We start from the raw sequence: 17,852 nt of genomic DNA, 5'->3' as shown, positions 1-17,852 counted from the left end.
TATTGCTTCTTTCAGAATAAGAATTATTTTCTGTATTCCAGCTATAATAATGCTTGTGGATTAGTTTGTAAAACAGTTTGAAGTTTTCTACAACTGCTTTAAATTTAACACCACAGTGTTGTAGCACTGTTCAGGTGTATTTTTGAAGTGGACGTGTTAAGTGCAATTTGAAATAAGAAATGTAACGTGATAAAAATGCATTTTTGTGTTTATTTGATTCCTAAAAAAGGTTGAAAACACTGACATAAATGGTCTGGCACCTTCATACCTGTTGAATTTTCAGTGCTCATATGTTTCACCTTGTGCTTTCTGCTCTCAGGGCACTGGCCTTCTAAAAATTCCTAAAGCCAATAGAAAACCCACTGGAGAGCGTGTGTTTTCCTTTCACGCCCCGTCACTGTTGAACAATCTGCCTCAGGACGTCAGGCAGGCATGTTCTGGCAGAAGATTTTAAAGACCCATTTGTCATATTTTATGCCTATTGTTTTTACTGCTTTTCTTGGTATTTTATCTGTTTTTAAGTTTGTTTGAAAGTGCTTTATGAATAAAATTATTATTATTATTATTACAAATGGACCAATCAGATCTCTGACATATGCTGGAAGCGAGTTAGATACTTATTCTAAATAAATAAAGGTAGGATATATAATATCTTCAACTGTTGAGTACTTTATTACAAAATCATATTTCGTGAATCCATTCAACATTATGTTCAGTTAATAAAGTGATCAATTAATAGACATTATTTGAAAAATAAATCACAGTACATAAGATAAAACCCCAAATCATAACTAATATGACCTTGTGTCTCACTTTTTGTTTTTTTGCCAATATCCCATATATTTATCTCTCATGAGGAAGCCCCAATTTCCTAACGATGGATGATCAGTCCGCTGTAACTCAAAGATACAAACATGTGAAACTGATTCATTTCATGTTAAATTTAATATATTAAATGTTTTCCAGAGTTAAATATTTTATATAGATATAGCAGCTGATTTAAACAAAAAGAATAAAAAACAAAACATTATATTCATAATGAAACACCATTATTTTAAACACAAAGGAAAAAAGTATTTGAATATTTCTCAGAAATGAAACCATTAGTGAATGAGTTAACAAATGTTACAATCAGGGATGGACCGGTCTTGGCTGGTTTTTTCACGGTCCTTGGCTCAAACTTGGTGTTGTTCTTGTTCGACCAACTGGGTCATGGCCGGTTCGAGACCATTTCATTTTTTGTCACAATAAAAAAAAAAACTTAATTCCCTTTTATCTTCGCCCACAGAGAAAAGCAACATGATCAGAGGGCAGAAAAAAGTACACCGCTGCCTGTGGTTGTCAGCTACAGCGGACGGCATTGGCTCTTTGATTTCTGTGTGTTCGCATACTGTGTGGTCCAGCTTTTACTGAGGAAACACCGACAATTCGAATGCAGAAAATTACTACATTTGCTTTTCAAACACATGAAGAATTAAAATGGGAAAGAAAATAACGGTGAAGGGACAACATCTAGTTTTACTAGAGACCTGCAGTGACACAAGGGAAAAATAAGTAGAAATGCCTTAATTTACTAACTAACATCAACCTTTGGACAAAAGTGCAAAAAGACACAGCAACCTTAGTGCAACACTGTTTAACCTTCACAAGTAACCTTTTAAATTAAGGCACAAACTCAGGCCTTGTCCACACATAGCCAGGTCTTTCTAAAACAGTGTATCAAAGATATTAATTAAAAATAAATAAATCTCGCCCACACTTGACTGGTTTAAGAATAGTGTTCATTCATCCACACGAACCCACGGAATTACACTACTGGGCGGTGTTTTAAACATGTCAAACCCCTAGGGGGCAGTGCAGGGCAAAGCTAAAACCTATGTCAGCCAATCACAATCCTTCAAAACAACCAGGACTTCCTGTTAGGAATTAAACATGGCGTCAGGAAGTTAATTTGTGTGGACCGACAGAGGCTGGAGAACTTTTAAATACCGTGTTAGAATGTAAAGTTAATAAAGACGTCGATTGGGAATTAAGCTAATCGCATGTGGAGGTTGTGTTTCCATATTGGGAGCGATAGCTGATGTAAAACAGCTGACCTCCAATCGCTCTTTCTGCTTTCAGACTCCACATATTGGAGCAGTTGGACTTGAATAAACAAGCAAAACAATCATTGTAAAAATCAACACCTCTGATTGCAGTCATCTTTCCTCCACTGCATGGCCAAACAATAACAACAGTTACATGTGTGAAGTCGGCGCCGCATTATTTGCTGTTTCGGACGGCCACACGCAAACACAAAAAAGAAAGAAAAAGAAAAGGATTTATATTTTATGATAATTAGCAGTTTGATTCCAACAGGTAGTTTTGCTTGCGTAATTAACCGCTTTCCATTGCATTTTGTCGTGTACGACAAAACAATGTCCTGAAACATTTATCGACGTCCTAAACATTTGGCCTTGACCTTGGTATTAGAAGAACCGGTCTTGACTCCATCCCTGGTTACAGTTAGATTAACTATTGTAGTCTCAGTGAGAAAAACCTTTCTACCCTCATAACAACAAACAAGATGCTTCCACCATGATCGTTTTTAACTAAGTCCAACTAACATTATATGTTTTTTTTGATTTCCTGAGATGACAGATTCCCTTTCAATGATTTGCCACCAAACGCACAACAAACACATTGTATGGCACATGCTTATGAAATCTATTGAAGGTTATTGATTTACTATTTTTCCTTTAGACCTTCATAAACCGACAGACATAAAATGTACAAGTTTGTCAAAGTCATTGTGTATGTGCAAATACTCATTGTTGAGCTTTCATAGATTCCGAGCATACAGAATATCATAATTAATCTCTGAAGAAAAAAAAACAAAATACACATCATAAAGTTAAATTAGTGCATTTTCAAGAGTGTTAGCTTATAGGCCACCTGTCCTCACACAGCGGTGTGTGCTGATCCTGCAGAACCAGAGCTTTGGGTCAAGTGGGTCACCAGTTGTGACAATCCCTCCCTCTCCATAGCTTTGGCTCCAATCAGACCCTGCTGACGTAAGTTAAGAATGGAGTCAGCGATGATCCTTGCTGTTTTCTTCTGGTACCCTCCTGACGTCACCATCAGGATGGGAATACCTCGTTGCTTCGCGGCCCTGAACACAATCTCGTCCCTTTTAACAATGCCCTGGCAAGAAGAAAGCAGAAGAAGCCGTCAGTCTCTGTAAGCCCTCAGACTTTCACAACCCTGGGGACAGAGCGGAAACATGGAGATAGCCTGGCTGACCCCGACAGGAAGCCACTGATTGGAAACGCATCTGTCTGTGCCAGGGGATTCTGGGAGGGAACGGCTCGACTCTAAACCTAATTTATTGAGAGCAAATGTTGCCACACAACGAGGGATTTCAAACATCAGAATGTGTGGCAGAAACATATGCTTGACTAGAACTTCTGACAAAACAGTTATTAGAGCTGCACTTCTTTTTTGATGCCATTTACCAGCCTAATTGACAAATTAGCTGTGTATTCAGAGCAGTGCTAAAACTGCTAAGATATTCTGCAATATTATCATGTTACTATCACATATGGAAGTTTGCTCATAGGTCCAATAAATCTAAAATGATCTGTGGATCAGTGCAGTATTTTTGTCTTGCAAGGATAGAGGAACCACATAAAGCAGTCTAACAGCAGCAGCTTTTTGTGGTTTAAGTACTGTGTAATTGAAACAAGTAAATCTAGTCACTACAATAAGCGCGCATTCGGATTTCAAACACTAGAAGACATAATGATTCCTAATAGGACACAGATATAGATATGATTTTTTTCCCTTATCTACCCTACTGTTGTTATTCTCATCTGACTGAAGGGCGGCGCCCTCCCAGGGATGCAGCCTCAGGCACCTTCTACCCACATTAGACAGGCGCCCGTCCTATGTTTGTTTTCTGTTCTTATATTCATAAACCACATTTATGTTTTAACTTCTCTGGAGTGTAAAAACAAAAATCCTTTTTTTAAAAAAATATCCCTTAATAATAAACACCTTCATTTAAAAACCACTTTTTATGTTTACTTGTGTTGTCTTTGAGTAATATTCAAATTAGTTTGATGTTCTGAAACACTTAAGTGTGACAAATAGGAGATCAAGTAAAGGGCAAACGCCCACTGCACTAATAAAAACACTAGGAGACATAACGAGAGACGGGATTGGCTGTCCACTGCAGTAAAAAGAAAAAATAAATGCTCCCAAAACTTTCTGTATGAGTCAGAAAATACCTTAACCAGTCATAAGTTTGAGCTCCTCTCAGTAATAAGTTGGAAAATGAACCTTCGTCAGTGCAAACAGCATCTGCATAACCAAGAGTAAGAGATGATATTATCTGATACTATTGGTGCGACAATTGAGTTGCATTTGGTTCAATTCTATGTGTGTGGTATATATGGGATTTCTGATTTACCATGCTCATCCTGCAAAACCTTCCAACATGGTAAGCAAACCCTCTGGAGTCAACAATACCAAACATCAGTAGAAAGGCAATGCTGGAATCTTTTTTTTGTTACCAAAGGCAGCTCATCCGACTGTACAACTGAATTGCAAAGCAGAAACTGAGTGGTGCTACAGGTGCATAAAACATCCATCCATCCATCCATTTTCTTGCACCCTTTTTCCCTCAGTGGGGTCGGGAGGGGTGCTGGTGCCCATTTGACTGTTTTAACTTAGTCAGACAAACAGACATTTTTTTCATTCTAGAGGGAAACTTCAGACATATAGAGAAGGTCATAAAAACCACAGAGCATAAACTAATGAAACGACGGCAGGAGCCCAACCTGAAACTAAAAGTTAAGAGAAAGCTGTCAGAGAAGGCAGCATACCTGTGGAGATATGGAGAGGCCTCCGAGGGGATCCCCGTCCAAGATGTCTGTCCCTGCATTATAGACGATGATATCAGGACGAACCTCGTTCAGCGCTCCCTCAGAGTGAAGCTCAACCTTCTGAAGGTACTCTGAGTCTTCAGTGCCCCAGTCTAGCTCCACCTTCCTCTTTATGGCTCCTGAAGGTAAACAATAGTAAGTGGCCTGTATTTGCATAAAGCTTTATCGAGTCCAGAGGACCCCAAAGTCCTTCACACTACATCCAGTTGACCTGTGGCTACTAGGACAGTGAGGAAATGAATTGAAATAATTGGGATCGTTAAAGAGACAATTAAGCAAGCATCTTCTTTTTTACTGTCCATTTAATGCTGCAAGTCCACTGCAAGGGTCAGGTAGATTACTCTCTTTGATACATAGAAAAAAGTCAGCCAACTAGTGGATGTCTTCATTATTTTTAAACTAAAATTAGAATAACCAAAAGCATTACAAGGCTTTGTTGTTTTAATGTTCAAATAAATGCAAATTCAAACGCATTAAAGAACAGTAACAAATACAATTCCTCTTTGTTTTTAGAAAGTAAAATAACTTTGCTTGAAATCAGATTTATCTTTGATGAAAATAAACAGAATGTTGCCCTGCAGCTCATCTTAAACAACCCAGGATGCATTGATATTTTAGCTTACTGAAGTCAGGAAAGAGCCTTTGATTGGATTCGTTTCAGAGAAGATAACGACATGCCAAAGGAATTGAATATGGACAGAAACTGCTCATGTGTATCTTTAGAGTTATCTGCAAAAAGATGGGACTCTTGTGTTGTAGAGAGTCCTTGGTTGGAAATGCTAACATGGTGAGGAGTTACAGTGACTTCAGTCAGTATTACGACGACACAGTGATGTCAAAAGAGTCAAAAGCCCTCCAGCTGGACCTCTACCCAAAGCAGTGCTGGAGATGCAGAATGATGTGTTTAATGCCCAGCAGTGAGTCAAGGCCATATGTGAGACTTAGATTATGAAAAAGGAAAATCAAATTTGAGAAAAAAGTTATTCACGATTTAACTCACGTTTGGCATGTCCGTCCCCGGGATAGATGTTGTGATTATACATGTCCATTATGAACACTCTGGTGTCGCCCAAAAAGTCTCTCTCGTGTCCATTTCCCTGTAAGACCAGTTCCAAAACCACTTCATTCAACACATTAAATCATCAATAATTATTTTGCTTTTTGACAACTACATCGTAGACATCTCTCCCACCCTATCCAACTCACCTCGAAGGTCCCTTCAGGAAGTTGTAAATCCAACTAGGCCTAACTAATTTTGCTGGACAATAACTTGTCCCAGAAGTTATTGCAATAAACAATATTATTGTTGTTTTGAGACAATTTTCAAGTAATATAATGGTAATAATGGCATAATAATAATAATAATAATAATAATAATAATAATAATAATAATAATAACAATGCAAGAACACATTCTCAAAGATCAATAAACTTAAAATTCTAATGAATATTTAACACTGGAATTGGAAGACATTTTAAATATCCAAAATAAAGAAGCAAAACAACAGAAACTACAAATAAAATGAATTACTGAGTCTCTGTAAACAAAATTGTTCTTCAAAAACAGAATCAGACAGAAGACTTATACAATTTTTGGTAAAAAGAGAGAGATTATTGAGCTTGTTTTAATTTATCATTAAATTTATTGATAAACTGCTTATTGTAACAGTCCTAAATCCAACTATTATCACAAATTCAGTCATAAGTTGAAGCAGGCTTGCAATCTTCACCAATTATCGTAATTTTTACACAGTTGTTGAGGAGTTTGGTGTCATATGCGTTTATGGAAGCTAATTTTGAATAATGTCCCTGCTGGCATCCCGTACCACTGTTTTTTTACCTGGTGACCTAAACATACTTCTTATGCTTAAGAAAACAGATTTTGAAAGAAATTAACTAGTTAATAATTTGGAAAACATCCATAGTGAGAGGGTGAGAGTAAAGTATTGGCTTACCTGATGAGCATCAAGATCAATGATGGTGGCTCTGGAGATGCCTTCCACTCTCTCAAACAGAAACTGAGCAAAGAAAAGTAAAAAAAAAAAATTCCTTTTCAAACTTAGTCATAGTTTCATACAAGCAAGTCAGTCATTCATCTTCCACTCGTCTACAGGAACGACAGACAATATTCTAATTTTGTTGGAGACTCAGAAGTTTTTAGTGTAAAAAATGTCATTTTTTTGCCTTTCTCAATAAGAAGACCATAAAGGTTTTATGTATCTCAAACCAACATGACAAGTATTTTCTAATTTTATCTGGTAAATACAACACATTCATAGTTGTGATAATTAATGCTAATTTAAAGGCACAATTTCTGTGAAAACTGGTATCCAGAACTCGATCCTATCTCATTCAATATTATTTAACTGACTGATTAGTGATTGACAAAACACCTTATTGTTGGCAAATGACATCAGTTTTCAATAACCACAAGTAATTATTAATTCGGTTATTAATATTTTGTATGCATGTATGCAATCATCATATTTAGGGCAAGAGCAACAAATATTACAAATAAGGAGCAGTAAACTGAGTGAAGTAAAAAATGTTGTATACACAGTAAGTGGGCGCGTTGCACACAATCTACAGATTGTCTGCACATTTGATTACAGGAGAAAAATAATAATTTTGGGGGGATTTTGCATGTGGCAAAATCATGTCATGGAGACAGAGAGGTCATAAAAGAAAAAAATAAGTAGAAAGTAGTTAAGCTGGATGTATAATAATAATAATAATAATAATAATAATAATAAATCATTTAAATTAGCATGCAACTTTGTGAAACGCCACAGCAAAAACATTTAACAATCAATCAAATTGAAGCTATTAAACCGCTTTAATTAACTCATTTCTTTTTATGTGTTTTATCTTCTACATCCGTTTGACCCCGTGACAATGATTCGAAGGTCAGATGGCTTTCTCAGATAAAATGGTTTACAGCTGGATGTGACAGAGAATCACTTCCATCACAGTGTTGGTTTCAGCCTTGCCTTGACGGCCAGTGTGATGTCAGCATAGGCGCAGAATCCTCCTCCCTTGTCACCGGAGCAGTGGTGGAAGCCTCCGCCTGATGAAACAGAGCCAGGCTGAGAGTCAGGGCTGGACGAGCTCAATGTAAAGTTAGAATGCAACTTCACTGATGACACAAAATACTTTATTTACTGAGCCTTTCACATATTGATAGAAGTATTATTAGCTGAAGATGCATCTGTTGCTACAAACAACAAAAGGACAACATTCTGCTCCACTGTTGCACAGCCGGGAAGCAAACTGCTTCTCCTGAAACCAAACTTCGGCAGTCGGTGGGATACATACAGTGTTAAATTAAACGAGACTTGGTATTACATAAAACATGCTTTATTACTGTGCATTCAATACAAACAGTATTTAAGTTTGTATTGTAAACAAGTTGAAATACAAAAGTGATGGCTTATCAATGCCAACACCATGAACAAACTGTTTTGCATAAAATGCAGAACTTAACATATTGGACAGAGCTGTATGTGTGCATTTGTGACTGAAATATATGATTTTATGCCACCTTTAATCCATTTGTTATATATTGGATTCATACTGATGTCTTTTTAAAGACAAAAAGTATCTGATCAGAAATCTCACGATCCCCCTGCAGTACCTTTGTGACCCCCACCTTGAAGACCTCTGATGTCAGGCGTTTTTCCAGGGAGGCTGAGAAGTGAGATCCCGTGACAGTTCAAACACACTTTTTGCTCCCATCTCTCAATATGACTTTAATGCTAATAGTCTTAAAATTGCTTGTCAGTGGAACAATGGCACACAGAATATCTCAGAAGTCTTTGCCATCCACCCTCTCTGTGATAGTAAGCTTAGTTTTTAATTTTAGGGCCCAGGTACAATTCTCTAAATAAATAAAATAAATAATATAATCAAGTTCATTATCATTTTTGTTGTTTACACAAATTTGTACGTCAAACGTAATGTTTCACTGTGATCTTGTGGGGAAAAAAAATCACAAATGAGATCAAAACTGCTTAATGAATACACCGCAGTGGTTCAAAGGTTGGTACGATGCCACTGTAAGTACAAATAGCTGAAAACTCACCAACATTTATGGCCCATCCTCGCTCTACAGCCAGCTTTCCAGCCTGCAGAAGAAGATTTGATCAGTATACATGACATACCCATCTGTCCACTGCATTATCTACATAGCTACTTATCCTGGCAGGATCATGAGGGACTATCGCCCATCTCCATTAACTGGGGTCCCACGTATACCCTAAGCAGGACCATTACATGGCAACACAGAGACAGACAACAATAGTCGTACACTCATACCTGAAGGTAATTTAAAGAAAGAGAACAAACACCACACAGAAAGGCTCCAGGTTGGGATTTGAACCCAGGACTGCCTAGCAGCAAGGCAAGAGTCTACTAACTGCCCCATCGTGATATCAGCTTTCTGTTCATGAAAACACATTTGCCAACTGCTTCTGTTACTAGTCCAGTTTTTTGGAACTCTCACCCACCTCTGTGTGTGAATGATTGTTGTCTTGATAACTCCTTCACAGAAACCACAAAAGCAAAACAAAGAGGTTTGCCTCGGGCCTCAAAATGGCCAAATGGTGTCTGCTGCACCCAAGTATGTCGGCCTGTGGCAATGAGTTTCAGAAACGTTCTGCCTGAGACACTCCCACGTCTGAAAAGTTGGCAGGCGTATTTGACGTGTTTTTGCAAAACACACTCTTAGAACCTCACCAGCAGCTCATAATTAATGTGATGGGTTTCAGATAGCAGTCACAACACACTGCAATAAAATGATGGAGCTTACAGTGAGCTCACTGCCAAGATCAACCAAATGTTTGAAGAAATGGATAAAGAGCTTCCTGAGAGCTGGGAGGATATTGTGCTCATATGGTTGTGTTTATATGGTGAGGTGAAGTTTTCTTGAGTTTTCCACAGCAAAAATTAAATAAATACCACAATAAAATATTGACTTGGCATCAAATTCTCAACAGGTTTACTTTTCTGCTGAGAAATAGAAAGCGAATAGAAAGGGAGAGCTAATATTTTGATCTTATCTAAAAGTTGTACAAGGGTGTGCTGTGGTGGTGCAGAGGTTAAGCACAACCCACATATGGAGGCCTTAGTCCTTGATGTGGCTGTCGCAGGTTCGAATCCCAGCCTGGTGACCTTTGCAGCATTTCTTCCCCCTTCTCTCATTACCCTCTTTCCTGTCAATTAACTATCAAATAAAGGCCACTAGAGCCAAAAAAATATATACATATAAAAGTTGTACAAAGTGACCATATGTAAAATTGCCTTTGGTGTAGTTGGTAATAATTTTTTTCTTGTGATAGACTATGACACCTGCTGGTATAAGTGGATGACTGCACTAGGCCAAAAATCAATGAATATAGGCTACTTTTATATACGTGGTGGGAAAATGATATACATCACTTTCCACACAGAGGTTATGATATATATATATATATATATATATATATATATACATATATATATATATAAAACTTAACAGGAGAGCACTTGGTCCCCCATACAAACTAACCCGTGCACACGCTGGTACACTCCACATCAGTCTTTAGTTACAGATCACCTTTATCATAAGTATTCAGAACATCAGTGTCATTCATGTGTTTGCAGTTGAGCTACAGCATAAGCACATTTCAAATTAAAAAAGGCTTATAAGCTGTGGAGGACATTTTTCTTCTGAGGTTTTACATTATGATTAATAATGTTATGTCTTCATAGTGAACGCTCACCAAATGAACCTCTAGGTTACACACCCAGGCGCACAAAGATAGGCTACGTAGCCACTGTGGCTTCATAAAAATGTGTGTGTGTGTGTGTGTGTGGGGGGGGGGGGTTGACTCTCCACCTCTCTCACATCTGTTTCTGAGCAAAACACAAAGAATTGCAGGTTGTCAGTTTGCAGTTTCTTTCCTAAACATGAAAGAGTGCTTTCCTTCTACGTACAAAACAAGATAAGGCTGTAGTGGATCTGATGAGAAGAGATTGTCTTTAGTGGATGAGTACTAACACTCATTAGCATGTACGCTCACACCCAGGCTATTGCTCAGGCACTTCACTTTGACTGAGGGGAAACAAGAATATGTTACAACAGCCATCTGATTAATCTCCACCACTCCTCACACTCAGAGCGCAGAGGTCCAGGTGAAACAAGCCCCGCATCTGATCTCATTTTCATTCGCTCTTGCATCTAGTATGAGCACAAACAACAACAAAAATCAACTAAATCTTCTCAACGGTCATTTTTCTTCTAACCAGACAGGATGGGAGCCAACTGCAATTAGTCATGTTTGTGGTGATTAAGGTCTGCCTGATTGGTGCATTTTATTTTGGGTTGGCATCCAAGAATGGGAAAAGCTAAATGAAACAAATTAAAATAAATAAATAAATAAAAAAAATTTAACAAGACTGTGAGAAACATGGAAACAATGCATTCCAGATCTAGTTTACCTTCCCTAACGGGGAAGCTACATTAGCATACATAGAATAGAACAGAATATACTTTATTGATCCCCAAAGGGAAACTGCTTATTAGTTGACAAGGTACTCCATTCAAGATGTTAAATATTAATAATATAAATATTATCAATTCATGAAGCAGTTCCCCACCAGTCACCTGTACAATGTACTCCCACTGACAGCCATAACTGCTCAGAAGAGGTTGATAATATAAATCATCTCACGTACATCATCACTGCTCACAGATTTTGTAAAGCTCTTGTCATCATTTCCCTACAGTGACACAGCAGTTTCAGAGTTCAGCTCTTAATGTTCAGGAAGTTATGATGCCGACCCATTTGAACGCTAAGGATTAGCTTCTTTCAGTCTCGCGTGGAAATCCTGCCGTAGTTTTACTCAAAGTTGAGTAAAACTAGCATGTCTAAAGTTTATCCAACTCTCTTAATGAGACTTAATCTGAGAGTCCATGTGGGGAAACACTAATAGCTGAATTATAAGAACTCCAGTCAGACTGACATTAGTAGAAGCATTCAGAGGTGAGTAAATCTTCTCACCTCCTGCCATTATTCTGGCATATCAGGTCACAAAATGTCCACTTAGTGAATATGAGGATGATGTCTGGACTGTTAATCATGCTGTGTTGTTTGATAGTCCAGGGAAAAAGATAGAAGCAACAGGGTGTTTTCAGACTCGTTTCCTGTATCTTGCTGCAAACAAACAAAAATCTGGAGAGGGAACAAACACACACACACACACACACACTCTTTTGGTTTTATAGCTGATTCCTGGTCCTGTTTTTATAGTCATGCATGTATTTCATTATACTATTACATGACTTGATCAATTCCAGCAACAAAAATGAGTGAGGAGGAGAAAGAAATGTGAGATGTGAGAAATTCTATTATTAAGTCAAAAACATGATACGATAAACGAGGCTGATGTATACCAACCATTATTGTTCCTCCTGTTTGGGTCCGTAAAGGTCTCAGCACCTTCTGCTGAACCAGACAGTTAGGTAAAATCACCAGGGGTGGGATTTCAGTGATGGTTGCCACCACAAAAGACCACTACAGAGGACAAAGGAAAACACTGAGAAGCATGGAACAGCATGAAGAAAAAACAAAAAACACTTTTCAGAATATTAGCCGGAGTATTTTAATCTGCAAAAGAAAACAACAGTGTCCCAGTAAGCTGCCTTAGTTCACGTAGGGAGCAGGGGCCCCGTGTATAAAAGAGTGTGCACTTTGTTGACAAACGGACAAACTTTCAAAAGTAAAAAAAAAAGAAGAAAAAAAAGAAAATCTGTCAGCAGCTTCTAGTTTCTCTCTTTAATGTTCTGCGCAGAGCTCCAGGATCATCACTCTGGGCAATCTAAAGCTTGATAAAGCGCTCACCAGCATGTGGCAGCAGATCAATACGATCTCTACATCTGGACACGTTCCCTCTGAATCCTTCCATCAGCAGCGTTCTCCAGCCGGAGCTGCCATCATTCCACAGTTCCTCTATTTATGGAAATGTATGACTGCCTACATCCTGTCCATCTTAGGAATCATGGAGCCTGACCCGTTTTCCCAAAAAGTTACTTTTCATCGAGATCAAAAGTTTCCTGTAACATTTATGTGTGACATCATCACCTGAGCTGTCCCTTGTTGTTTTCAGACACTAATTCTTCTATTTGTGACCTTCTGATTTTAGAGGCTATACACATATGGTCATTATTGTAGCATTTAGCACATAAAACTTAGTTTGATAATTCTAACTAACCTAAAGCAAAAAAAAAAGTTTGGTCTAATTTAACTTCAGGAGAGGAAAAAAATGCACAAGTCTTTTTATTCTGCGCAAGTACATTTCTGGTTTCAACTGTATATGCCAGCAAGGGGAGGAATCATTAAAGTCAACTTTTAAGACATCTCGTACCACTGGCTTTGTGTTACCAGCCGAGTTATGAAAGTTACCCCAAAACAGATCAAAATAAACAATAACAGTGGAAATATGATTCTATACTGTACTTAGGTCTGATCTTGTTTAACTGCATGACTGGATTAACCAAACTTTTTAGGGCCATTACAATTTATTAAGATGCAGCTGACAGTGATATGAGATAGACGAAAAAGAAAAACACATCACCATGCCAACAGAGAGACAGAAGCTACCTTTAAACTACTGAGGTAACGCTTCGTGTGAGCCACCAGCAGATCCTCCTCTGAGGCTTCACGGGCTTCTACGATGTTCTCATCGGTGATGAACTGCTCCTCTGCAGCACATTCAGACACAAACCAGACCGATACATGATGACGCTCACTGAGAAAAACATTTGTCCAGTTACTTGCAGCAATATGAGCAGAATATGAATATGTCGGTGTTAAAAAAAAACCCCATCAAGTAAAACCAGCATATATGTCGTTAACTGTCCAAGCAAACAAATTCATTTACTTATACCAAATATATATTTAAACGTTGTGGTGTTTGTAGGTGGACTCAAAAGAAAGGCAAAGGCAGCTTGCAGATGGAGAAGGTTTTAATGAAAAAAACAACAACTTGCAAAATAAACCACAGGGAGCCAGAGCCAAACCAAAAACAGGAATCCACAAAAAAATAACAGCAGGAAACACAGTGACTTGCAAAATTATTCAAACCCTGATGTTTTTCCAGGTTAGAAAAACAGCAATATGGATGATTAGAAACAGGCTGCAGGTGTGAGGGGAGAAAGGAGAACGCAGGCTGAGGAGGAGGAGGAGGAGAGAGAAAATGGTACAGGGGTGTAAGAGAGTACACAGAGGACTAGAAAATAAATCTAACACCAACTAAGAACTAGACCAGAGAAACATAATAAGTCTAGAGCAGGGCTGGGCAATCCTGGTCCTCGAGGGCCGGTGTCCTGCAACTCTTAGATGTCTCCCTGGTCCAACACACTTGAATCCAACAGCTGAATCAACTCCTAAGTGCACTCAGGTCCTCCAGAATCCTGCTAACGACCTCATTATTTGACTCAGGTGTGTTGAAGTAGAGATACATGTAAAAGTTGCAGGAGACCGGCCCTCGAGGCTTGGAGTTGCCCACACCTGGGCTAGAGTAACAAAGAATAACAAGACAAGAGATAAAAAACTAGAATCACTAAAGGACTGAACTGAAGTAAAATAGAAACAAGACTGATCCAATAAATAATAGAAAAAAGAATACATACACCTTAAAAACAACTCAAAACCACCCAAAACACACTTCAATCTTTAAAAAAACAAAGAAGAAAACCCTGAAAAATGTAGCAGACATTTGTATTCAGGCGTTTACCAAATAAAATCCAGTGCAGCCAACTGCCTTCAGAAGTCACCTAATCAGTAAACAGAGTCCAATCATGTGCAATTTTATTCTTAGTATGAATTCAAGTCAGGAAGAAAGTTGTGGAGAGTATGGAACCACAAACCCACCCAGAAATGGACAGAAAACCAGCCAAGAGGCCCAAGACACTCCAGGTAGGAAACCTGCTGGAGGTTCAGACCTAAACACACAGCCACCTGCGTCTCATCCTTTTTTTTATTCTCTCCATGCTTACTTTCTCCATTTGCCACGAAGACCAGCTTTAAGCACTTCAGCACCCTGCGGCTCAGGGAGACGTCCCATCACAAATTAGAAGTCTCATCAGAAGTCTCCTACCTTTCAGGAAGCGGATGACTTTTCCCCACTTTCCCGAGTCAAATGGGTGGAGCTTTTCCAGGCCCATGAATGTGATGTTATAGTCAGGGTGGTACACGATGGGCAGACATGTTGGAGCGATGCTGCCGTACAAATCGGTGTGGTGAAAGCTGAAAGATCAACATCAAATTTAATACAAGCAGCACAAACACTGGGAGCCGTTTGTAAGGTGACACAGTCAACAATTAACTGCAATAATTTGGGTTTATTTAGCCAATCACAGGGAAAACAATGTGGGTGTTCAATTGTCAAAGTCATATTTTCACCAGGTTATTCATACATTTACCAGCATTCCAAACTAAATATTCAATTAACAATTAGTTTGTAAACTGGGCTAAATATTTTATCTCACAATTACATATTTATTTATCTAAGTATTTAGTTCCAAACTAAACATTTAGCTTGCTAACTACATACAGCAAGCACGCTAAACATTTACGTCCAAGCTAAATATTTAGCTAATAGTGCATATTGGTTTGCTGATAAGCAAAAGTGGAATATCAAAATAAAAGCTGGGTTTTGTGGACTGCTATGAACTCCACTGCTGGAGGGACTATTTTGTCACAACCAAAAACATATTTTTTGGTTTTGTTTTTTTATCATCGATTCTTTTCCTCTTGACATGTCCATCACATTAGATGAAAACATGATGCCACAAAGACACGATGTGCCATTTTAACAGCTGCAGACGTTCACTCGTGTTTCTATAGCAACAGTTCCTGCATCAACATCCGCCCAGATAACCTTACTCTTAACTTGCTATCGAAGATTAAGACTTCCTGTTTATCAATTCTTAAAACAAAATTTACGTAAAAAAAATTAATCCAATATATTTTTTTGTTTAAAAATGTTGAAAGCAACTAAAGAGTGAAAGAACATGAAACAGAAATGTGTTCTGTCTTGATCACAGTGTGGGATGCTTGCAGAATCTGTTGCTGTAGATTCTGTATGTTTTCAACAATCATAGTGGACATAATAATCAATCAATTATTGATTGTTATTGACCAAAACAATCAATGTTTTCTTTCTTTTTTTTTTAAATGTGAAGTTTTGTAGAGGTCTGCAAAACCCAGCTTTTATTTTGATATTCCTCTTCCGCTTGTCAGCAAACCAATATGCATGTTAGCTAAATATTTAGCTTGGACCTAAACATTTAACTTATATTTAGCTTGATTGTTAAATATTTAGGTCTGTGCTAAATATTTAATTAGGAAAATAAATATTTAGTTTGAAAATTAAATGTATGAAAAATAAATATTTATTTTGAAATGATGAAAATGTTGCTGAAAAATGGACACCCACATTTTTCCCTTTACGACAGGCTAAATAAGCCAAATTATTGCTTTTAATTTTTTAATGTGTAACTTTATCAATGGCATCCCATACACAAATGCAATGTCAGATTAAAGTTATTTGACATCATCAACATTACTGGGAACGCTGCAGTTTCTTACATCGATTTCCCTTCATTGTCTTCTTTAACAGACATGTTTCTTAATCATAGTTAATCTGACCTGGCAGGAAACACAAATAACATAAAGTTAACAGCTGACACAAGCTTGCGCATCGGAGTATGCAGTTTGTAAAGACGCAACAACAGCCAGAAATGTCAGGTTCACACGTAGCTATGCGATAAGTACGTGCAGAATCACTGAGCTGTGAATTCCAGCTGAGGATTTTTTTTTATTATTGAAAATGTGCTCACTTTGAAATAGCAATGTGATTTATTTTATTTTTTTATCTTGAAGTGAAAATAAGAAATGAAATTTCAGCCATGTAGAAATAATGACAATAAAACTGTATCCTGGATATATTTGAACAGTGAAAAAGTAAGCACAAACATACATTAAAATTTCAGTGGCATTTTTAATTCAAATCCTAGTGACATATATTTACTTCCATACAGGTGCAAGGTTGAAAGAGAAAACGTCGTCATAGTCGCTTTATTATCATTTACCTCACGAGCCGAACCGACTCACCTGCTTCTCCTACGACGTCAGAGACGCTAAAAGTGCAGCTGAGCAGAGCTTTCAGGGAACCAAACTGAGCACACAGCACAGCACCACGCCGGACCCAATATTGTCTTTAAACCAGTGTTCTCGTAGCTTGGTAAATAAAACGCCCCCCTCTACTTCTCCTTGCTTCTTACAGAGGGCCTGGGCTCTCTGTTTCCTGGAGGCGTGAACTGTGTTGAGGTTTTAAATTTTGCCCAATTGCTAACATTTGTCCGTGACGTATTTAAGAATGCGCCAGTTTGACGCTGAGAAGCTTACCATAAGTTGCCTGCGCTGTAAACAACCATCCTCCACTGTGAGGAGAGAAGAGCCGATCCGAACGAGGTGGTGGTTAATGTTAATTCAACATTTGGAAGCGAGGCTAACGACAGAGTGAACGGCTTCCTTCACTTGCTCCACTGCCATTGCTAAAACTACAGGCAGACTACAGCGCAGAAAATAAACGTCATCATTCACGATTTATTTTTCTGTTCGCTGATTGGCCCGGTCAAGGGGAGCGAGCCCACACTGTATGGCAGGCCTTTTTAACATAACATCTGTTTCGTCTGATTGTCCCTATTACGTTCTCTAGATATCTAAATTCGCTTTTTTACTATCCAGAATTGTAATTTAAGATATCTGCATTGACATTCTGACTAGTAAGAACAATAATTCAGATTTCCAAACTTTAAAATCCTTTGGTTTGAGACAATGACATTTTGGAATATTGAGTATTCCCAACAGGGCTGCACAGTGG

At 38.1% G+C, this 17,852-nt stretch overlaps 1 protein-coding gene across 3 annotated transcripts; it reads right to left on the bottom strand.

The window, feature by feature from the left end:
- Positions 1–1,005: 1,005 nt before the first annotated feature.
- Positions 1,006–17,525, bottom strand: hdac11 (histone deacetylase 11). Of its 3 annotated transcripts, none has more exons than XM_017304965.1 (11): positions 17,375–17,525; positions 16,556–16,615; positions 15,063–15,211; positions 13,565–13,665; positions 12,362–12,478; positions 9,007–9,049; positions 7,916–7,992; positions 6,881–6,943; positions 5,926–6,022; positions 4,866–5,044; positions 1,006–3,183 (listed from the first exon to the last, which is right to left on the bottom strand). In XM_017304965.1, exons 2-11 carry the CDS (start codon positions 16,588–16,590, stop codon positions 2,941–2,943), a joined length of 1,104 nt encoding a protein of 367 aa, XP_017160454.1. In that variant the 5' UTR covers positions 16,591–16,615; positions 17,375–17,525; the 3' UTR covers positions 1,006–2,940. The 3 variants fall into 3 exon arrangements, with proteins under 3 accessions (XP_017160454.1, XP_008408590.1, XP_017160455.1); XM_008410368.2 differs by lacking the exon at positions 17,375–17,525 and adding an exon at positions 17,081–17,319; XM_017304966.1 differs by lacking the exons at positions 16,556–16,615; positions 17,375–17,525 and adding an exon at positions 17,081–17,319.
- Positions 17,526–17,852: the final 327 nt, after the last annotated feature.

The sequence above is a fragment of the Poecilia reticulata genome, linkage group LG5 (genome assembly GCF_000633615.1).
Source record: "Poecilia reticulata strain Guanapo linkage group LG5, Guppy_female_1.0+MT, whole genome shotgun sequence".
NCBI lineage: Eukaryota > Metazoa > Chordata > Actinopteri > Cyprinodontiformes > Poeciliidae > Poecilia > Poecilia reticulata.
The sequence above is the reverse complement of the archived record's forward strand: the minus strand, read 5'-3'. Positions and strand labels throughout refer to the sequence as shown.

Bases quoted from the DNA above. Each gene is read 5' to 3' on its own strand.
- hdac11 (XM_017304965.1), bottom strand. From the start codon at position 16,590: ATGTCTGTTAAAGAAGACAATGAAGGGAAATCGAT. The intron at 7,993-9,006 runs GTGAGTTTTCAG...CTGTTTCATCAG, and splicing joins AGGATGGGCCATAAATGTTG to GCGGAGGCTTCCACCACTGC. The intron at 6,944-7,915 runs GCAAGGCTGAAA...TTCTTTGCTCAG, and splicing joins ACATCACACTGGCCGTCAAG to TTTCTGTTTGAGAGAGTGGA.